The 23836-nt window shown below is 40.6% G+C and overlaps 1 protein-coding gene and 1 long non-coding RNA gene across 5 annotated transcripts in view; one reads left to right on the plus strand and one right to left on the minus strand.

Moving 5' to 3' along the window:
- The window catches only part of Mindy2 (MINDY lysine 48 deubiquitinase 2), a 60885-nt gene that overhangs the window by 9004 nt on the left and 28045 nt on the right, over nucleotides 1-23836 (minus strand). For 2 of the 3 annotated variants that reach the window (XM_343420.11, XM_017596087.3), the window contains exons 4-7: nucleotides 19875-20033; nucleotides 16136-16238; nucleotides 7424-7566; nucleotides 1305-1478 (exon numbers count right to left, since the gene is read on the minus strand). In XM_343420.11, coding sequence (XP_343421.3) covers nucleotides 1305-1478; nucleotides 7424-7566; nucleotides 16136-16238; nucleotides 19875-20033 — 579 coding nt within the window. Of the gene's footprint in view, nucleotides 1-1304; nucleotides 1479-7423; nucleotides 7567-16135; nucleotides 16239-19874; nucleotides 20034-23836 lie in introns of those variants that run through there. The other variant, XM_039082503.2, reaches the window with a different exon arrangement.
- The window catches only part of LOC102551907 (uncharacterized), a 50884-nt gene that overhangs the window by 2879 nt on the left and 24169 nt on the right, over nucleotides 1-23836 (plus strand). The window contains exons 2-3 of one of the 2 annotated variants that reach the window (XR_005488294.2): nucleotides 5539-5674; nucleotides 16174-16294. This is a non-coding gene — a long non-coding RNA (uncharacterized LOC102551907). The remainder of the gene's footprint in view (nucleotides 1-5538; nucleotides 5675-16173; nucleotides 16295-23836) is intronic. The other variant, XR_001839448.3, reaches the window with a different exon arrangement.

Below are 23836 nucleotides of genomic sequence, written 5' to 3' on the forward strand. Positions count from 1 at the left end.
TGTTCTGAGGCAAGGTCTTACTAAGTACCTCAGGCTGGCCTCACGAGGGCTGGGATTACAGCTGTACACCACCTCGCCCAGCTCTAAGGATAGTTCTTCTTTTCATTTTACTTTATTATGTAGTTACTCATTTTTCAGGGAGGTCCTTGTGTGTGTGTGTGCATGTGTGTATGTGTATGTATGTGTGTGTGAGCGTGTGTATGTGTGTATGTATGTATGTGTGTGTATGTGTGTATGTATGTGTGTGTTTGTATGTGTGTGTGTATGTATGTGTGTGTGTGTGTGTGTGTGTGTGTGTGTGTGTGTGTGAACTCTTATTGCCAAGCCTGATGACCAGAGTTAAATTCCTGTCTGGTTGGTGGAAAAGGACTGATCTACACACTGTCCTCTGACTTCCATGTGCCCTGTGGCACACATAGCCACTCACAGACAATCTAAATAAGCACACAAACAATGGAGCACTAGTTTCTGCTTATGTCTGTTTCTTTGCTACGCATTCTCCACATTCAAAAACAGTGTAGCTCATGCAGTTTCCATAGTTAACATTTACTATAATTGTTCTTCCGTAATTAGAAATTCAAAGTCCTCACTATGACCCTCACAGTTCAACATAAAGCACCTTCTGAATCATAGTTTATAACTGATGTTCATATAGAATTATCACTTTTCTATTTAGGAAATGTGTGGAAAACTCACAGGTAAATAAATGAATGAATCAAAAGTTTTAGATAAAGTGACAGGCTGGGGAGATGGCTCAGTGGTTAAGAGCACTGACTGCTCTTCCAGAGGTCCTGAGTTCAATTCCCAGAAACCACATGGTGGCTCACAACCATTTGCAATGGGGTCTGATGCTCTCTTCTGGTGTGTCTGAAGACAGCTATCGTGTACTTATATATAATAAATAAATATGTCTTTAGATAAAATGACACTTGAAAAGAATTTGAGTTTTCCTTGTTGAGACTGGATCTTGCTATGTTATATTGCTCAGAGTGGTTCCAACTTGTGAGCTCAGTGACATCTCCCAAGCAGCTGGGAACATCACATTGCTTCAATGAAGAGTGTGCACTTTAGCCAGGCAATGGTGACATAAGTCTTTAGTGCCAGGATTTGGGAGGCAGAGGCAGGAAGAACTCTCAGTTCAAGGGATTCTGGTCTACACAGCAAGTTCTAGACCAGCCAAGGCTGTAAAATGAAACCATGTGGGAGTGGAAGAAGGAAGAAAGAGAGGGAAGGTTGGAGGGAGGGAGGGAGGGAGAGAACACGTTAGACAATGTGATACAGTGGGGGAGGGGGGGACAACTTACTTGATCTATTTGGTCTTGTTGACCTTTGTATACAGTCTCAGGATCTGAAGGAGGCCGAAGACGGAATTCTGAGTCACAGAAATTTCCATCGCCATCTACATTGTGGAGGCTTTCCCAGACAATTTTTTCTTCAGTAAGAAAGCCCTGGTCTGTTACCAACAAATACAGTTGACCCTTAATAAGAATAACAAAAGAAAAAGGAGTGTTAAATTCTCCCAAAGTAGCCAACATTATATTTAAGAAACATTTTAAATCTATATGCTTGAAGTACAGTAATTATTCTAACTACATCTTGCAACCCAATGAAAGATGAAGCAGATAACTTCTCTGCTCAAAGTCACCTGGTTGTCTGTAGTTGGACAGCAAAGTGACATGAGATGAGATAAGGAGCTTTTTTGACCTGCTGAAAAACAGCTCTGGGGTTTGCAATCTCACTTCACAAAATATAAAGATACAAAAGATACTACTGTGTCTGGTTTTGTTTAAGAAGACAAAGACAAACCAAACAGCTGATATGACTAATCTAACCCAAGCCAGCCTTTCCCTTTCTCTGTACCATTTTGCTCCTTTAAAAAAAAACAAGAACAACAACCCCTAAAAGTATGGGTGTCTCTGTCTCTGTCTCTGTCTCTGTCTCTCTCTCTGTGGGGGGGGGGGGCTGTGGCACATGTGCAGTGCCCCAAGGGGCCAGAAATGTGTCATATCGTCTGAAGCTGGAGCTACAGCCTGCTGAGAGCTGCCTGGGTGTAGGAAACTGAACTCAGGTTCTCTGCAAGAGCAGCGCATGTTCTTAAGCTGTGGCATCTCTAGTCCCGTTTGTTTTTTTAAACGCCCCATCCCCTGTGTTGATTAATCAGTTTAGTCAACAACACAGTGTATACCAGAATAACACTCAGGTCAGCTCAGCTGTGCATCCCTTTGCCCCTATTTAAGGATAAAGACAACCTTTGCCTGTAGAGTCACTTTCCTACTCCTACATCCCCGTCTGCACCCCCCCCCCCCCAGCATCTCACTGTGCAGCTCTGGCTGTCCTAGAACTCACTATATAGAACAGTTGGCTTTGAACTGAGAGATCAGCCTGCCTCTCCCTCTCCAGTGTTGTGATTAAAGTGTGGACCACTAGGCCAGCTTCTTCCCCTTTATTGCCTTTAAAACAAAGTGACAATTTCTCATTCAAAAGTCACTTTTAAAATAACTAAATGGATTTTCACTTAGATGCGGCATTCTGTGGGGAAGAAGCTGTCTCTCTTTGTCAAACTGTGAACAGAATTAACAGACTCCTATTCCTCTTGCTTATGTCGCAGTGCTAGTGAGTGAACCGGGGCCTGTGGAACCTGCTGGGTAAGGTTCTTGCTCTGCTACTCCCCAAGCCACACACCTGTCTCTCACCAACTTAAGCATCACCCAGAACATCACTTCTCACTTCCAATCTCTATCAGGAAAGGGAAGCAAAAAGCAAACCTCACAGCTTATTTTTTTTCCTCCTTATAATGCACAGATTCCTTTAAAAATCACAGGTTGGTGGGGCATAGTGGTGCACACCTTTAATCCCAACAGAGGCAGGTAGATCTCTGTGAGTTCCAGGATAATCAGAGCTAAATATTGAGCTCCTGTCTAAAAAAACAATCAAATCAATCAATCAATCCAGCAAGCACTCACTCAATCACAGGTTGATCTTTATCTGGAAATATACTATCGCTGGACTCTTCAGTCCAGATGTTTCTCTATAGTCTGCCAATGTTTTAAGATAATCAAGTTTCTCACATTAAAAAGTAAAAAAATGGGAAGGGGGCAGTGGGATCGCTTCACAGGTAAAGACTAACTGTATCTGATCCCTGAACCCATATGGTAGAGAGAACTCATTTGCCCAAGTTGTCCCCTGGCCTCCACAAGTGTACCATGGCACACAAGTGGCTTTGCCTGAGTGCTCACACAAACTCTGTCCACCTCCCAGTAATGAATAACAAACAGAACAAGAGCCAGATGCAGGTGCAGTGGCGTGTGCCTGTGGGGCAAAGGAACCTGAGGTAGGAGCACCATTTGGGTCCTGGATTTTGAGGGTAACTAACAAGGCAGAAATTCTGAGGCGAAGTGTAATCCCATTTAGGAGGCAGGCAAATCTCTATGAGTTCCAGGCCGACTTAGTCTACACAGTGAGTTCCTGGACAGTCAAAGCTACATGGTAAAATTGCCTTATAAAACAAAACATAAGTGGAAACATGAAAGACACCACCCTTGGTTCCACACCTGCATCCCTAAACCCCCACAGCGATGAGCCATCACCCTTATGTCCAATATCTCTTTTTTTTGGCAAACCATTATATTAAAAAACAAGCTTTTAAAAAATGTTCATTTTTTTTAAGAGTGTGTGTGTGTGTGTGTGTGTGTGTGTGTGTGTGTGTGTGTGTGTGTGTGTAGTCAAGTAACCTGGGTTCAAATTCAGGTCCTCTGGAAGTACAGCCAGTGCTCTTAACTGAAGCATCTCTCCAGCCCTCAGCAAAACATTCTAGGAGTTGCCTGCCCTTCTTCATTCCCACCATTCTTAAGTAACTCAGATTCTTTTGAGGCCACTCCTGTCCCCTCCTCTTCTGTCTGTCCCCAGGGTTCTTCTCTCTTCTCTCTTAGCTTCCTAGATGCTACGCTCTGCTTTCCTCCTGCCCACTTCCTTGTCAGTTCTTTTTACTAAGGCATCTTCCTTGAGTTGAGCCTTTAAAAGTTGGCATTCATTAATTCTCTATCTTAGGTTTTCTCTTTGGATTCCTTATTTTTCCTGTAAACTCCCCCCAAATTACTGTATTTTCTTGTAAAGCCTAAAACTCCTATCTGTATGCCCCCAACGTTCCAGTACGGAAGCATTTACTGAGTATTTCCACTTTGAAGGGCACCTCAGAAGCACCTTTGAGACCCCAGACCCTTAATATTGTATCTCTTTCTTTTTCCTTATCTGTTTCTTTTGTTTATTTGTTTGTTTTGGGATAGGGTCTTGTAACTCTGGCTAGCCTGGAACTTGTTATATAAGCCAGCTGGCCTTGAACTCAGAGTTTCACCCACCCTGGCCTCCCAAGTGCTAGGATTAAAGGTATGATCCACTGTGCATGGCTAGCCTTACATGATTCAATAAGGAACATCACCATCTACATAGGATCCAGAAATCACTCACTTTTCAAATCCAATGGCGGTATCAGGCTAATCTGTCTCCTGGGCCACCACAATTCTTCCACATTGCACAGCCATTACCACACTTTGTCCAAGTCACTATAATCTCCTCCTCCTTCATCTCTTAGAGCGTTTGCTAACTAAACTTCACATCACTCTCCAAGTCTAAAGCAAATTAAAGGTATACAAGGGCAGGAGGGCACGTGACTAGTGCAAGATTGTTTAGCTGCAGAATAAACTTTATAGGAAATCTTAGAAGCAGAAGAAAAGGCAGGATGTATTTTCTGGGTTCCCATGACCTTATAGATAGGCCTGCTTGGTCTAGATAGGGGCACATCCTCTTCGACCACTTAAAATGGGGAACACTTAGCTGACCAGTAAAGACTTCCTGGTTGGGGATAATGTTTTAATAGAAGAGAGAACATCAGAAGGTATGTAGTTCTGTGGTAGTGCTAACCTAGCTGGTATGAAGTGAGAAGTGGAAGGGGAGAGGGAAAGGAAGGAGAAGGAAAGGGAAGAGAAGGAAAAGAGGGAGAAGGAAAGGGAAGAGAAGGGAGAGGGGAGGAGAGGGGAGAGGGGAGGAGAGGGGAGGAGAGGGGAGGGGAGGAGAGGGGAGGGGAGGGGAGGGGAGGAGAGGGGAGGAGAGGGGAGGAGAGGGGAAGAGAGGGGAGGAGAGGAGAGGGGAGGAGAGGGGAGGAGAGGAGAGAGTTCTTAGCTACCAATGACATCCAACAGTTCTCCAACAGAAGTGTTTCATTCCTACTCACTCTTAGGCCAAAAGAAGAAAAGCACGCCAGGGTCATTAAGGAAGTCAGGCTCACTCTCTGCTGCGACTCTGGTTTAAGGAAGTCAGGCTCATTCTCTGCTGAGACTGGTTTAAGGGCCCATGAGTTTGTTTGCCTTCTTCTATCCATCTTACATGAACTTGCAGCTCACAGCTCTCTTTTGGTCCCACTACTCCCTTTGCACACAGGCTGCTATGTATTTCTGCTTGCTATTTCTTTTGGTTGTTGTTTTGTTATTAACTGGTTAAACTCTTAGATGATTCACTCTCAGATTTTATTCTTTTTCTTGGCAGCGCTGGGGATTGATCCAGGGTCTCATGCATGCTGAGTAATTGCTCTAAGACCCCAATTCCTTCTGCTTGTGTCTGTGTGGCATTCTCGGAAAAGTCTCTCCAGATAAAATCCTGGGAAAAGCTCTCAGAGTTTGTGGTATGTGTCCTTAACAGAAGGATCTCAGTAGCAAAGAAGTCCTTAAATGGGAGAAACCATGACTGCTGTATCTGTGGCTGTGGCTGTCCTGCTTAGCTTAGCTACTACTTCAGTGGGTTCAAGGCGAGGATAAGGAAAGCAAGATGGCACAGCAGCCGCTCTGACCTGACTCTAGATTCTTGATCATGCATACATACATCTAACCATGAAGCTGAGGCAGTCGAATGCACTCTTCTAAAACCAAACACCTGTTTATGGTTTTGGTATATTCTTTCATTGGCAAACATGTAATCTTGACCCCATGTCATCCATTGATTAAAAAACATTGATAAAAACATGAAGATGTGATTTATGGCTTCCATAAGTTACTTTCATTTAGAAAATAAACACATATTCACAGGGGAGGCAGATTGGCAACAAGACAGAAAACAGTAAAAACTCAATGACAGTAACAGGTTAGTAAAGTGGTCCTCGGCCTTGGAGTTACACTAAGGTCACCTGGGAGCGTTTGAAGCCACAGACGCAGGATTATCTAGCAGCTGTAAAGCACTAGGTCTCATCCTTTAGATTGCAAAGCCCCAAACAACAAACCACAAAAAGCCTGGTGTTCAGGTCTAGTTTAGAGACTCTGATTTAATAGCATTAGTGGTCAGTTCTGGGCACTGGTGTTTTTAAAAAGCTATCCAGATAGGTGTAAGATACAGTCAGGGCTGAGAACTACTAGTTTAAGTGGAAAGGAGGCAGCTTTCAGTAAGTTAGTATTTGGGATGCTTCAAGAATGGGTAATTATGGGATAGGCAGACGGCAGTAGGAGAGCTTCCCAAATAGGATGAAGAAATAAGAATGGGATCAGATGAGGACACATTAAACTTATATAGGCTGGGATCTGGCACAGAAGAACTGCATTTTGTCCTCCGGGCATAGGCGCTAGCTGAACATCTGCGCTGTTCAACAACACAGCAAGAACAGCATTTGGCCACAGGGGTCTAGGTTGATAAACTTCTGAACTAGATGCTGCTTGTAAAATAAAAAGAGACAGATCTAAGATGAATAAAAAGAATGAACAACTAGTATGTATGTGTGCATATATGTAAAAATCATAAACACATTGATAACTGTAATAAAAGCCAGCATTGTTATGAAGGTAATTTATGACGGAAGGAAGGTGATGGGTGGGAAGGAAGTCTTGCTGTGTATTCCAGGTTAGCCTTGAACTTAAAATCCTCCTTCTCAGCATACTCAGGAGCTGGGATCACAGCGAGCACCGACACATCCAGCGTATGGCAAATCTTAATTCTAACTTCTAATATCCTTCACTGCTTAAATATAAGCATCCTCCATCCACAGCCGCCCTGGCTCTAGCTCTAGGTATTTTGGTTCCTCTAAGTAGGAAATAACCTAGTTAGGCGAGGCAGCACTTGTGTTCTAAAGACTGAGGCAGGTAAATCTTCACTTCAAGGCCAGTGTGGGCTTCCCCATGAAATCCTCTTTCTCCCCAAGAAAATAAAAAGTAATGGCATGAGTGCAATGACCTGTGATAAAGAAGTTGAGACTTCACTTAAAACCAAAAGCTGATCAAGGTAACATTTCAATTGCTAATTCACTCTACTCTAAAGCAGTACTTAAAATTACCCTCACAACTTGATGGTTAAGGAATATCATGCTAAATTTTATTCTTCAGCAGATCAAAACACATCTCTAAGTCAAACTCCTTTGATTGAGAGTAAAAAGTATCTTTCTATATCCTACCTTGTATTTTGTCATGGTGCTAAAATGATTATTCCGAAAGAACACACAGAGTTCTCCTTCCTGAACCGTTGAAGTCAGTTCACATAATCCATGGTACGTCAGTTGAGTGGCTGTATTGTTTAGAAACTGCTCAGCTACAAAGCCTACGGAACCAATGTGTACTATGAGACGGAAGAATTATTTCAAAGTCAGAAAGTTACTTTTCCTACTTACATTTGTCCCAACTATATACAAAGGCCAAGTAACATAAGACTTTTCCTGTTAACACGATGGTCCCCAGGTAGGAGCTGTACCTTTCTAAGGGAAAGTACACTTGCTGTGTCCCCATGTGAAATTGCTTTCATCCAGTGTATTCACTTAACTTGTTTACAGGGGACACAGACACTATGAAACGACAACAGGGAAGTTACTCTACATTTTATAGAGCGCTGAGTCCAGGCATGGCAATATGTGCCTTCGATCTCTGTGAGTTCAAGGCCAGCTTGGTCTAGAAAGTGAGTTCTAGGCCATCCAGGGTGAAGAGACAGAGACAGGGGGACAGAGAGAGACACACACAGAGACAGGGACAGAGAAAGACACAGAGACATACAGACACAGAGAGACACAGAGGCAGAGAAAGCACATCAAGTGGTGCAGAGTGGAGTTGTATTAAAAGATACTTCAATGAGAAGCTGAAAATAACTGGGTGGGACTTGGCAGGCCCAGTGTAGCTGAGCAAGGGAGGCCAGGGCACTTGGAACTCCAAAGGAGTTGAGAAGTATGCCCATACATCACACCATCCAGGGCTGGGTTAGGGAGGAGAGGCTGGGGTTTCCAGCGTACACTTGTGTTTATACATTGGGAAATAAGAGTCCCTCCATGTTGTGTTAGGCAGAATGTATTCAAGCTTTTACTATTATGTACCCTTTTAAAGAATGCACTGTTTGCTCAAAAATACCATGCCTGGTTGCAGTGTCCACATTTATACATGCATTCTTGAGAAAATACAAAAAGTTCACTGCACTAGGGACAGAGCCACCACCATCATGTTGGTATGAGGTTAAAAATGAATACAAGACATCTTTTTCAGGAATAGGAAAAAAGCTCACAGAAAATAGATGATTTGCTCAAGGACACCAAACTGGCTATGATAAAGTGACGACTGGAACCAGAGGAATTATTATTGGTATTAAAACATTACCAATTTAGTACAGAAATGATTATGAATTCCACCTGAATTACATACACATCATCTGAAATCATAAGGCATAAGCTTATTAAGAATTTAAAAATAAAGTATTTCCTAATTCTTTTGTTGTCTCTTAAATGGCAATTTTAATCCAGTATAGACACATCTACTCTAGGTTCAACTTTTAATAACTAATTAACAGATTTTTGTATGTCACTGTACATAGCAGTGAACTTACATGCATTCCTTCAAATTCTGCACTTTTGCTGGGGCAGAGTGATGTGTACCTCTAATCCCAGTACTCGGGCAGCAGAGGTGGGAGGATAAATCTCTGTGAGTTTCAGATCAGCCAGAGCTATTTAGTGAGACTCTCTCAAGTAAGAAAGAGAAAACAGTAAGAAAAAAATCCTAATAAAAACATCTTAAATCTGTTTATATTGATATAACTTTTTTTAAATGAGAGAGAAGGAAGGAAAATCTATTTTTACTTTGTAAAAAATTATTTTTACTTTTTATTATTATGCTGAGAATAGAACCCATCTAGGGCTTTGTGTACACTAAGTAAGCATTCTACCACCAAGCCCAGAGAGCTGCCTCTTACAGAAGAATAACAGCCAATAACTACAAAAGGAATAATAAAAACACCATAATCACTACAACTATAATTGATACAGTTAAAAATCAGTGGTTTCAAATCTATTGAGTATACAATTCTTAGAGAAAGGTCTATTTATATAGTTTCAAAACCTAAGGACAGATTATTAATTACTTACTAATTACAAAGAGAAAAGAGTGATTTTACAATAAAAATATTTGGACTATTGCACCTCACTCAAGTTTAAATATAACTAACTATTAATGAATAAACTGACTCATCCTACAGAGGATGCCATCTGTGTGGCATTCTAACTAAAAATATATCACCTGTATCTACTCAAAAGAGAACAATCAGATAAATCAAAGTTGGGGCTATTCTACAAAATATTGGCCTGCTCTTAAAAATAGTAATAGAGCAGAGTGGGAGGGATGAGCAGAGAAGGGGAGCAGGGGTTGGGTGTAGGAGAGAACAGTGCCATAAACGCATAAACATTTGAGAAGTGGCTGGAGATTGGAGCCAGTGGGTAAGCACACACTGATCTTGCAAGGACCCAAGTCTGGTTCCCAGCACTCACATCTAATTGCACACAACTGTCTATAACTCCAACCCCAGAGGATCTAACACACACACACACACACACACACACACACACACACACACACAAGTTTTAATAAAGATTCTTGGCTATGGGTAGAGCTTGCACCAATGCCTCCTCCTTGGCTCGGAAGGGAAGGCTCAGCTTTTGCAGGTTTTGTGTCTCTTTGAGTTCATATGTGCATCTATTCTGTTGTGCCTGGACAATGCTGTGTCCTTAAAATCATCCATCATCTCTGTTCTTAAAATTTTCCACTCCCTTCTTCCACATAGATCCCTGAATGCTGAGGGGGAGGGGCTATGATAAAGACATCTTGGGGTTGGGGATTTAGCTCAGTGGTAGAGCGCTTGCCTAGGAAGCGCAAGGCCCTGGGTTCGGTCCCCAGCTCCGAAAAAAAGAACCAAAAAAAAAAAAAAAAAAAAAAAAAAAAAGACATCTTATTTAGGGCTGAGCACTCCAAAGTCTTCCTCTCTCTCTTTGAATGTTGCCCAGTTGTAGATCTTTGTGTTAATTACCATAGCAAAAAGCTTCTCTGGTGTGGGTTGAGCGAGGCATTGATCTATGGGTATAGCAATGCATCATTGGGAGTTGTTTTACTGCTGTGTTCATACAGCAGAGTAATAGTAGGTTTTCCCCTGGGCCTTATCTAATGTGAAGCTCCTGCCTCATTAACAATATCAGGTGAGGGTTTCATCCCATGCAGTAAGCCTTACTTCCCAGCAAACAGCAGTTGGTTACTCCTAGAGCATTCATGCCACTGTTTGTACCAGTAGGCATATCTTGCAGGCAGGTTGTTATTACGCTCACAGAGTTTGTAGCTCGGTGAGACTGCTGATTATTTTACTTCTCTGGTAGTGTGTATAGCACCTTCTGACACTATGAATGCTAGTCAATAGGAGTGCAGCTTCCAGTTGAGTATCAGCTGGATTTCTCTAGGGAGAGAGAAAGATCAGTTTTCTTCAATTGGAGTGATACTGGGTATATCCCCCACACTTCAACAGCTCAGGAGTGGTTGACTAACACCTATCAGAGTCCATGTTTTGTTTCTGTTTGTTTGTTTTTGTTTTTTAGTGAGAGAGGAAGAACATGAGTTGGGTGGATAGGGAAAGGAAAGGATCTGGAAGGAGTTGGGAAACATGAAAAAATATGATAAAAATATACTGTATGACAGAGTCAACTAACCTGGGCACCTGGGGCTTCCAGACACTGAACCACTAACCAAAGAGCATACAAGGGTTGGACCTGGGCCCACTGCACACATGTAGCAGTGGTGCAGGTTGGTCTTCATGTGGGTCCTCCAACAAGTGAAACACAGACTGTCCCTGACTATGTTGCCTGCCTATAGATCCTGTTCCCCTCCTAACTGGGCTGCTTTGTCTGACCTCAGTGGGAAAGGATGTGACTAGTCTTGCAATGACTTGAGGTGTCAGGGTGGGGTGATACAGAGGGGGACCTCCCCCTTCTCAGAGATGAAGGGGAAGGGTGGGGATGAGGAGCTGTGTGTGGGAGGGAATGTAATCAGGATGTAAAATGAATAAATTAGTTAATGGAAAGAAAAACTAAATTATGAAGTTCTCAAGGGATAAAATAAAAGTTTAAAATAAAGCAGGAAATAAAAGGAAGGAAAAGGAAAATGGATCTATTCTAAATGACAGAGATTGAAGCTATTACAACAGCTAATAAATCCTTGGCTGGAGCATACATTGAAAGAAACAAAAAGTTAGAGGGAATGGTTAAGCAACCCAGGAGTGGGCTGGAGAGATGGCTCAGAGGTTGAGTACAGGTTGCTCTTCCAGAGGTCCTGATTTCTATTCCCAGCAACCACATGGTGGCTCACAACCATCTATAATGAGATCTGGTGCCCTCTTCTGGCCTGCAGACATACATGCAGGCAGTACACTATACATACCAAATAAATAAATCTTTAAAAAAAAGACACAAACAAACTCAGGAACACATAAACAGCATGCTAAGTGACACAGCCTTGCCTGAGGTCACTGTGGTCACAATGGAGAAGTTATGCAGAATTCCTTCTTTTAAAGAGACAATGATGACACATTCATGAATGAAGTGACGTAACATTTGCAATTAGCTCTGATATGATTTAGGAAGAAAAAGTGTGTTGTGTAAGAATAAAGAAAAAGGCAGTTATTCAATGGGTGAACAAGTGGTGAATTAAGAACATGTGAATATTCACTAAGAGAGTCTAACTTTTTATTGTTTTTGAGACTTCTCAAATTTGGACAAAGAACAATGATGGATATTATCTAATAATTTAATAATTACTGCCACTACTTGAAGATAATATGAATGCAACTGGGCAAAGAAATCTTGAGTAAATATCCTGGGGTTAGTTTTATAAGCATGTGTTTATATCAGGAACAGTTGTAAGAAGTTACTCTTAAAAACATGTAAAACTAAATGGCAGGCTTTGGGGGAGTCTGGCAGTTGGTGGGGGTTCCTTATTCTTTCTTATGTTCATGTCACAAAGCAATCATTATAGCAACCAGATTCAAGAGGCATGGCCACTCGAGGGGAAACAGGTGACTGCTGCTTACTGAGGCAATGCTGCAAGGCTGTGCTTGCTCACAGGCCTCAGTACCACAGAAGCTGCTTCCGACATCAGCTACACAGCGCTTTCCCACCAAAGGGAATGCTAGTGAAAGACTTTCTTATATTTTGAGGTCTCATGGCATAAGTCATATTTGGATTCAAAAGTAGTTGTCACTTAAGAAGAAAACTTATAAGGTTAGAAATAAACGGTTTGGATATCTCACTGATTCAAAAGGAAGGTACAAGTGAAGGCTATACACGAAAGGAAGCAGATATGATCACAAACATGTGGGAAGGAGTTGCTAAAATCTGAGCAAAAACAGCCCCTGTGGCTCTTCCCTGTTTGTGTGAACCCTGGGGTCTTATAAAAGTCATGCCTGGTATTATTTCAAGCACACTACATATTGCTATTTCTTATTATCAGAAAACTAGTTAGCTTTTAATCTATGATAAACTCCATATATGATCACTTCTTAGTGTAAAAATCATTTAGCGTTTCACTGCTATCGAATTGGCATGTCTTAGACTTTATAATAAACATGCACAGTATATGTACCCCAAAATTCTATGCAGATCAGAGTAGGTGACTCCTTTCCAATCATCCATACTATGTATCTACACTGCCCGTTACCCCAGCTGGGGAGTCAGTGTCGGAGAAGCAATGACTTACACTGTCAGGTTAGGGGGAAAGGGAAGTAATGAAGGAACTGACTTTCCTGTGCTCACTGTACTTAGTGAGCTCCTACCCTCGTGGGATCGAGCCTGGCATGGGAAGGATGCTGTCGGGCTGTTTCTGGTAGCTTCTCACCCAAACTCCCTTTCATGAATTCATTCTGATACTTAACATTTTGAATTTTGTTCTTTCAATTACCATTGAATTATATTTTAAAGAGTTATCATCATCATTGCCATCATTATCATCATCGTGTGTATGTGTGTGTATGTGTTGTATATGCATGTTACTGGATGCATGTAGATGTCAGAGGCTAACTTTCAGGACTTGGGTCTTTCTTTCTGCCATGAGTAATGGAGATCAAACTCAGGTCATTAGGTTTGCTGTGAGAAGAGCCGTCTTAGCAGCCCTAGAATAGTACAATTCTAAAAGTGTGTGGAGTGCTGGTGATAAAGTAGATTCTATAGATAGGAATTCCCTTTATAGACTTCTTTTCAGGAATACATCTGATACTGGGAATATAGAAGGAAGAAGTACATTTAGTGAGCATTTGGAGGGAAAACAAGATTTTGTTTTGAGGTGATCTCACACTGTAACCCATACTGGCCTGCAGCTCATTATACGGCCACAGCTCAGGCTGGACTCAAAGTCATGGCAGCTCTCCTATCCCAAACTCTGAAGCACTAGGATTAGAAGAGGCATGGGACACTATATGAGGAGGCGACAGCATTTTTATGATATGATATCTTTATTGCTTGTTTCCTTCCTAATATGTAAACTTTTCAGTCTTAAGTTGTAATAAAACAACTGTCACACAAATCAATGATCAGAGTCCTGTATGTTTATATTATCTTTTCAAGTAATAAATAAGAGCCTGGATAATTAATACAATTAGTAGGATTAGTTAATGAAAGTCATGTACATATCATTTTATATGCTTTTCTTGGAAGATAATTTTGTAATTATATTTATGTACAGAAAACTTAGTGTACATTTAGTGGTGAGTTTAGTGGTGAGTTCTTTAGCCTTGACCTTTTCCAGCTTGGCAATGCGAGCCACAGACTTAGGACCCAGGACGTTGCCTCCCCAGTGGCGGCAGATCTCATCATATCTGTCATTATAATTGGTCCTAACAGCTTCCACCAGCTTAGCCAGAGCACCCTTGTCTTCCGAGTTGACCTGTGTGAAGGCAACAGTGGTGCACGTCTTCCTGTGGACCAGGCGCCCCAGCCTGGCCTTTCCCTTGATGATGCAGTAGGGCATCCCCATCTTTCGACACAGGGCAGGCAGGAAGACCACCAGCTCAATGGGGTCCACATCATGGGCAATCACCACCAGCTGAGCCTTCTTGTTCTCCACTGAGGTGGTGACTATATTGACCTCTGCTTGGAGGACAGGCGGTCTCTTAGCTGAGATGTCCCCTTTGACAACAGCTTTCTTCTCAGCATGGGCCATAAGCCTTGCTTCTTCTCCTGCTTTGTCTCTGGCCTGTACTTGTGGGTGAGCTTAAGCAGCTGAGTCGCTGTTTGCCTGTCCAGGGCCTGGGTGAGCTGGTTGATGGCAGGAGGTACTTTGAGCCGCTTATAGAGGATGGCTCTTTGCCGCTGCAGCCTGATGTAGCAGGGCCATTTGACGAAGCATGTGAGATCTCTTTTGGGCTAGGTGTCCTGCCCAATGCTGAAGTTCTTGGGCCTTTTCTCAAACAAAGGATTGACCACCTTTTTTGGCCTCCTGTTTCTTGACGACGGTGGGGGCTGGGGCCACCTTCTTTCCCTCAGCCTTCAGTCTTTTGGGCATCTTGCTCGGCTGGAGGAGTGAGCTTTAAGTGCTCTTATATTGTCTTTTGTTTTTGGTGTGTGTGTTCATGTGTGTGCATGCATATGTATGCAAGTGTGTGTTCAGATGGAGGGCCAGGGATTAATGTAGGTCTTCCTTGTTGCTATCTCCTTTTGTCTGAGACAGGATCTTTAGCAATTTAGCTAGAATGGTTGACTAGCTGGCCCCCCAGGATCCTCCTGTCTCCGAAGTGCTTCCTTTTATGTGAGATAAGAGATCCAATACAGGTCTTACACATCAGGAATTTGACCAACTGAGTCATCTCCCTAGCTTAGACCATTGTTTTGTTTGTTTGTTTTTGAGACAGGGTCTCTATGTAGTCCTGGCTGTCCTGAAACTTATTACATAGACCAGGCTGGTCTCAAACTCACAAAGATCCTCCTGCCTCTGTCTCCTGAATGCTGGTATTAAAAACATATGCCACTTTGCCCAGCCCCTAGTCTATAATGTAGCCTTATAAAAACTAGCTTTAATTTTTAAAAATGTGATATATATGTATATATATATATAAAATCAATTTTTATTGTGCTACATTTTGAAGAACTTTGTCTGAGAGACTCATTCCTTGCCCCCGCCTCCTCTGATTTTTTTTCTTTTCTTTTTCCTTCCTTTCTTCCTTTTACCATTCTAAGGAAGAACCGAGTGAGTGGTGGTTAAAGTTTATGTGAATGGCTTCCAGCCTGAGAACATTCTGGTTTCAAATCTCTTTACTCACTATTAACTGGAGCACAGCTGAAAAAGTTATATATTTTTAAATGGAGTAAATGTAGACTTATTGAGGAAAAGTGACATAGAACTCTTGAGAATGGGAGAAAAAGAAAGACTGAAAAAATATTGACCTGTCTCTGTGACAGTGAAGTTAGTAATCTCTGTCAGTTACTCATGTTCCAGAATGAGGCTTTTATACTGAACTGCACCGATTCACAGTGGAGAATACATACGCTCTCCTCAGATAGAGGGTTCAGGGTCAATAAAGCAACCCACTTCATTGGACATTTGACCATGCCAAAGCTGTAAGTGACTCAAAGCGTCTATCAGCACCCTGCCCTGATTTTACATGGCAGATGAATAGGTCCAGAAAGAATCCTTTCCTGGCATGCCTACGAATGCTTCTCTTAATTATTACAAGTGCCACCACTTGTGGTATTTTTAGAAGTCCTGTCTAAACAATTTACAGCTATGAATATGTTATAAAGAAACCGTTATTTTGTATCCTTATAAAAGATGAATGTGCACTCAATGGATTTCAAGACAAGTTATCCCAGCAGGTATGAGCAGCGCTCACCCACCTTCACTAACCAACTGGCTGTTGTCCGACTGCTTACAGGAGATGATCTTCTCCACCAGCTGGTTGTAGCTGCAGTTGCCAACAGCTCTTACAATGTCATCGATCTGGAAAACACATGATGGTCCCACTAGTCCCGGAGAGATTGGAAACAGTAACAAAGGTAAGCCCTGCACTCTGAAAGCATGTTTTCTAATAACAACATTAAATGGAAATGCTTGGGAGAAAGACAGCATGGAACCTTGAAAAGCAGTTTCATACCCATCATGAAAACTACTGCAGTGATATTCGAATTGTGCAAAAAATGATAGTTATTTCATGCAACTTTAAGACTATAAAGCCTTTAAACACTTTTAGACTTTAAAGACTTAAAGACTATAGAACATTTAAGCCACTATAATACATGAGATATTCAGGAGAAAAAAGTAAGAAAATTTCAGGGGGGTAGAGATCTGACTCAGAGCTAAAAGCACTGGCTGTTTTCTCAGAAGACCTGGGTTATTTTCCTAGCACCCACATAGGTGTCACAACTGTCTGCAACTCCACTTCCAGAAGCCAACACCATCTTTTGGTCTCTGAGGCACTGCACAAACACAGTATACAAACATACATGCAGACAGAACATCCATACACATAAAACAAAAATAAATTTAGAAAAAGAAAAATTTAGTGTTCAGATAAAACACAGATGTTTTCAAACAGCATGGTGGCACATGCCTGTGCCCTTGATGCTGAACCCTCCTCCTCCCATGACAGCTTCAGGCTTATCTTACTTTCTTTTTCTCCTTCTTTCTCTCTTTCTTTCTTCTTTTTCTTTCTTTCTTTTTTTTTTTTTTTGAGAGGGAGGTCTCATAAGTTTCAGGCTGGCCTCAAACTCAGAATGCCCATGCTGTCTGCCCACTACTTTTATTAATTTTGAGGCATTCTTTTGTCCTTACAATCTCTCTATATAATTATATTTTATGTGTGTCTCTTATCAACATAAAAAAACAAATCTGCTTTAATCCAGCTCACAATCATTGTCTTTTTAAGTATTTGCTGAGGCCAAACTCAATAACAAAGCAAGACTTATTACAAAATTAAAGACAGAAATTGTTATTTTCTTTTTTGAACAATTAATGTTGGGTCTTTGGAATACTTTCATTCATTCTCCTTTTAATTTCTGTTATTTTTGCAGAGTTTAGAAGGTTTTAGTATCCAAAAATGTTTGTTATTTGTTAATCACCAGTAACTTAGATTTATCAATGTTATATACATTATATCTAGTTTTTCTTTATACTTGGAGTAATTTTACTTCTTGTCCAAATGCTTATATATTTCTACTAACAAAACCCTAGTAATAGCAAATTTCTAAAATGTAATTTGAAAACAACTTTGCTTCATTCTTGAAAAATGATTTTACAAGGACAGAATTATGTGTTAGTGTCTGCCCTTTTCAGCTCACTGATTGCTACAGAGGGTGTGGTGGCCTGTACATTTATGTAGCCTTAGCACTTGGAAGGTGGAAGCAGGTGGATCAGGAGTTTAAGGTGATTCCTCTGTTATATAGGAGTTTGAAGCCATTCTAGGATGAATGAGATCCTAGCTAAAAAATAAAATAAAATATTAATTATCAATCATTTAGAAACATCTTCTCAAGTGACTGAATTCTAGTGTTCATTATCCAAAAGGATATATTTATTTGCAAGATAGTTTTCTCTTTTGAGACAAGGTCTCTCTCTATGTAACCCTAGCTGTCCTGGAATTCTCTCTGTAGATCAGGAAGAGGCCTGCCTGTCTTCCAAATGCTGGTAGTAAATATGGGCACTACTACACCCAAGCCATAGCTATTTAGAGACCACAGAATTAGAAGTGAAAGAAGCATCCAGTTTTGAGGGGTTTTAAAGTTTTTGCCTTCTCTTGTTCTCTTCTGAGCATCAAGATTTGTTAGAAAACAAGGGAATGGAACAGATCTAAAGCACTTAGACTTCTCTTGAGAACCTCTGTTTAGACCAGAAACACCTCTGTACTACACTGAAGTTCATTTTTTTCTGTAAGCATATTATTTCCCTGTGGACTGGACAACTTATAGCTAGCTACACATACAAACAGGTGATTTGAGTTTAGTTTAATGTCATGTTATTCACAAGAAGTAAAACTACCTGGCATTGCTACCTGTCAGGACACACCTGGCATGTGTAAAATGCTGGGTATGGTTGACTTTTGGTGACATCCTTCGTGAAAGAGTACCGATTAACACAGATATCCTTGTTAAAGTGAACTATCTACCACTCTACTGCCCAGAATACCAGTTGCTTTTAGCAATAGACGGGGATGGAGGGTATGGGCAAGCCTCTGCTACCATGGCCTCTCTCTCTCAATAGCTAATGAAGCCACAATGTATCCATCAGTTAATATTTATTAAGCACCTACTGTGTGCAACACACTATTCTAAATGCTGAGACATAAGATCCCAGGCCCACAGAATAAACATTTATTGAGAAATTATAGTCAGCCAGGTAAAGATAATAATTGTAGTTAATGATAAATGGTAAAAACATAGTAAAGGGAGAGAAAATGGTGACAAGAGGAAGAGTAATAAGTTTAGGGAGGTCCTCTTTGACAAGATAATATTTGACAAGAACTTTTGATATACAAAGAACCAAATATGTGAAGATCTGAGAAAACAAGGTACCAGGAGAATAGGAGTCCACAGTGAATATTAATCCATTCACTGCAAAACTGAGCTGGGCTGAGAGTGCAGACTTGCCTGGCAAGCACAGGGCTCTGGGTTTCATGCCAGGACCTACAGCAACATTAGCAGCTCTGAGAGGAACAAGCTGACCTGCTTAGCCAAGAGAAAAACAGAAGTGTCTCTAGTAAAGTGAGAATGTCAGAGAAAGGCAGGAAGTGGTGTTAGGCAGAGTCGGAGTCATGACCATCCTGGACTACAGAATGAGTGCCAGGTCAGCCTGGGAGACCATACGGGCCTGGCCACAAAAACGAAAACAAAACAAGTGCCCATTATGATTTCACCTTATTCCAACTATGTTAGAGAGTTAAAACAAATTGAACAAAAAAAGGTGTGTGTATCACTTTTCAAATGAGTATCAAGATAGTTAATTGGTCCTGAATAATTTTTCAGCAAATAACAGAGCAATGGGATATTGATAGGCAATTAAATAAACAAATAAATTTAATTAAGTATATAATTATTTTATATATAAAATTAAGTACAACATATACAAATATTAAATATATAATATTATCTATTATATAATACCACATATAATAATCATTATATACAATTATTAATAATATAATTAATTTATAATATCAATTAACAATATATAATAAACAATGAATAACAATTATTATATACTATATAAAATGTATAAAATAATATATACTGTTAAATATAAATTAACTATATATCATCTATAATTAAATATAAAAACCAAAACAATTTAGAATATATAAATTAAATATAAATACAAATACAAATATATATGTTTAGAATAACTTCCTGCATTTGTATTTATGTAACTGAAACATTTTTATTTTATGTATATAAATGTTTTGCCTACACGTATGTCTGTGCCCCAGTGGTATGTTGGTGGTTGCATGGGTCAGAAGAGGGCACTGGACCCCCTGGAACTAGAATTACAGAGAGTTGTGACCTGTCTACAGTAGCCAGTGCTCTTGACCACTGAGGCCTCCCTCCCTCCAGCCCCCTGTGTTTATATAACTCAAATTCTACTTACCTGAGGGTCCACTAACCACCCATGATACAAAGGAATATCTAGAAGATCAAAGACTATGCACTCTGGTGTGTACTCGAAAACTCGTACCCCAGTGAACCTGACATTCACATCCAGGCCTGTCTGCAGTTTGTGCAAGATTGCCATAGCATCGCTCATATTCTGCAAATACAAAGGAAAGAAGCAGAGTTCAGAAGAATAATTACTATTAAAAAGTTGTGGTGGCATGTGCCTGTAGTCCCCATACGGTTCTCATTTAAGCCCAAGACTTCCAGACTACCCTAAGCAACACAGCAAGACCCTGTTTCTAAAAACAGTAAAAAAGACCTGTTATTTCCATCAACACTTTTATTTTCATTTTCTGATTTTATTTTATTCTTTTTCTTTTATTATAGTCCTACAGCACTAGGAACCCAACCCAGGGGTTTGTGCATACAGATAAACCACATCTTCAGCCCTGAGCAGACCTTTATTAAGTATGTACTGTGTACCAAGTACTAACCTGAGTTCTAGTAAACAATAGTGAACACACCAGGACTTCTGCTGTCAGGTAATTAGTGCTACTACAAGAGATGGCCATGTAAACATACAACAGGATGCTAAGCATTAACAAGAAAGACTGAGCAGTATGAGGCTGTGCAGTGGCAGAAGGTAGACTAGGTTAGCACGTGCTTTAATCCCAGCACTGGTGAGGCAGAGGCAGGCAGATCTCTCTGAGTTCAAGTCCAGCCTGGTGTACAGAGCAGGTTCCAGGACAGGCAGGGCTACCCAGGAAAACCTGTCTTGGAAAGCAAAGGGAAGAAAAGAAAGAAAGGAAAAGAGAAAAGATAAGGAAAGATTAGAAAAGAAAAAGGATAGAAGGAAGGAAAAAAAGACAAGAGAGATGAAAATAAAAAAAAAAAGAAAAGGAAAAAAAAAAACAAGTTCTGAGAAGCTCTGGTGGTAGTGGTGGGAACCCTTCCAGACAGAAGGGAACACTAATTACAAGCACGCGCGCGCACACACACACACACACACACACACACACACACACACACACACCACCACCACCACCACCACCACCCACACACCACCCACCACCACCACCAAGAACAACAACCACTACCAAAGGAACAGCGATGTAAAAATGGGCGTATTACACTGCCTGTGGACAGCAAGGAGCTCAGTAAGTGAAGATCTAAATAAATGAGGGGAGTTGTAGGTGAAGTCTCAGAGACAGACAGAGAACAGATCATAAAATCTAACTGCTGAGATCAAGGGGTGAGTAAAGGTACTTGCTGTACAAGTCTGATGATCTGAATTTCATTGTTAGAACCCACAATAGAAAGAACTGATTTCTGCAATGGTGTCCTCAACTCTTACAAGCAATCTGTAGCACATGCACATGGGTGGCTACATTAATTAATTAATTAAAGATAAATTTGGTCATAAATTATTTAATGAAGATTATTTTAAAACCAGTTTTTCTGGGTTTTTAAACAATTAAATATAAGAATAAACAAGATATATCTCATAGAACAAGTAAAAGCCAACACATACTATAATTCCAGCATTAGAGAAATGGAAGCAGAAAGATAGGAAATTCAAGGCCAGGCGAAGCTTCATAGTAAGACTAAGCCTCAAAAAAAAACAAAAACAAAAACAAAAACAAAAACAAAACCCTGTAAAATAATTTCCTACAATTTAATAACCATCAAGAGTAATAAAACTGATAATATAGATAAATTTATAAACAAATGTTAAAGAATAAACCTCTTCCTGATTCTCAATTGATGATTATGGTATAAAATTTAAGAGTGAGGGATGATTGCTGATATACCTTTTTTTTTTTTTTCCTTTTCATTTTTTTGGAGCTGGGGACCGAACCCAGGGCCTTGCGCTTGCTAGGCAAGCGCTCTACCACTGAGCTAAATCCCCAACCCCGCCGGTAAAACTGTTTTACAATTCCTCTCAAGGGTACTGCTAGCCTAAAGAAGTATTTTAAATTTAAATACAAACCATGCTTTTATTTATTTCAGACAGTCTTGCTATATAGGCCAGGCCTTCAATTTTCAGTCCTCCACCCTGCTTCCTGATCTCTTAGAATAAATGTGATATTTGTCACAGCCAGCTTAAACAAAAGCATGTTTTGCAAACACATTTGCAGTCATTTAAAAACCTGTCAGGCTGGGGTTGGGGATTTAGCTCAGTGGTAGAGCGCTTGCCTAGGAAGCACAAGGCCCTGGGTTCAGTCCTCAGCTCCGAAAAAAAAGAACCAAAAAAAACCAAACAAACAAACAAAAAAAAACCTGTCAGGCTGAAGGCACAGCTTAGTGGTAGAGTCCTCACTACAGCTAGCTTGTGTAAAGTTCTCATTAAATACCCTACAACTGCAAAAATAAAAATAAAAAATGCAATCCTCTTGTCATCCATGCACACCATGTTTCCTTACACTGTGAAAGTCTTTATAGGAATTTACCACATGGGTTCCAGGAATTAAATTCCTTTATGCACTGAATCATCTCAGTGAAATCATGGTGTTTGCCTTAAGCCCTTATATATCCTCTGTCTCAAAGTGAAGCAGAGCTTTCCTTCCACTCCTCAGGAGTCCAAGCCACCATAATGCAAATGCAGCCAGATTGCCTGGTGGTTTAAAGGGAACAAACATAATGCCATCACCTTCAAACACTTGTCAGGTGGATCCTTAGGCCTCCAACAGACACCAGAATGACCAGCCACTATTCTGAATTTCAGTTTTGGTGTTATCAAAAAATATCTCATTGAGTTCAGTAAGAAATTACATAAACTTTATAAGTGAAATAAATTGAACCTTACAATTTCATAACTACAAGTATTATAAAATACTATTTTTAAATGTGGACATGAGTTATTAGATTAAAAAGAGAACTTGGAAAGGGGAAGATGAACTCTAAAGGTGGGGGGAAGGAGGGGAAACACCAGTAATGAATTCATGTGAATTGGGAAGAAGGGAGCCAGAGAAGGGGCGAGAGCACGAGGGGGTAACCTAAGAACAAGCATGCATGAAAATTTCATGATAAAATACATCACTTTCTATGCTAGCTTAAAAAAACAATTAAAAATGTCATTTATTAGTTTTATATACTAGAAGCATATGTAAGATTTCATGGAGAAATTTCTACCGCTGAAAACTGTTTGAAAATCACTGCTGTAGGGGTGGTGGTGTCTGAGTGTTAAGAGCGGCATCCAAATGACATCCTCACAAAGACAGACACACAGGCAAAACATCAATGCACATGAAATTTTAAAAAAAATCGTCACTGCTCTAAGCTATAAATTCTCCTAGGAACTTTTGGGGAAGTTACTGAGTAGTAACCCAGGTCCCTCTGAGTTACGCTCCAGTCTTTTCTAATAAAATGTAAATCAGCACACAAAGTTGGCTTTAGATATAGATTACCTATAACGCAAGATGTTGGTCTTTCAATTGTATTACAAGATTACATGAACATTTAAACTCAAGAGACTTTGTAAATTAATCCCAGCATTTGGAAGGCAGAGGAAAGTAAATCTCTGTGAGTTCAAGGCCAGCCTGGTCTACATTGTGAGCTCCAGGACAGCCAAGTCTACACAGTGAAACCCTGTCTCCATAAACAAACAAACAAACAAACTCTGAAAACTAGAAATGAATTTTGTTTCCTGATGTGCATTTGGGCCTGATGATTGTTTTGTGGCTTTGTTCTTTGAGACAGGGTCTCACTGTGTAGTTCTGGTTGGCGTGGAACTCTGTGCAGGTCAGGTCTCACCATGCCCAGCTGATTTCATTTAAAAGTGAAACGAATCCCTAGTGACGTTCATTTCCTCCACAGTAGAAGTGGTGACCTTTCCTTCCTCAAAAGAAGTTAATTTTTAATCCCAGTACCCAGTGCCCACGAGGCAGAGGCAGGTGGGTCTATGAGTTTGAGGCGGCCTGGTCTACAGAGTTCCAAGACAGCCAGGGCTATATATAC

Source organism: Rattus norvegicus, chromosome 8 (genome assembly GCF_036323735.1).
Source record: "Rattus norvegicus strain BN/NHsdMcwi chromosome 8, GRCr8, whole genome shotgun sequence".
In the NCBI taxonomy this organism is placed as follows: domain Eukaryota; kingdom Metazoa; phylum Chordata; class Mammalia; order Rodentia; family Muridae; genus Rattus; species Rattus norvegicus.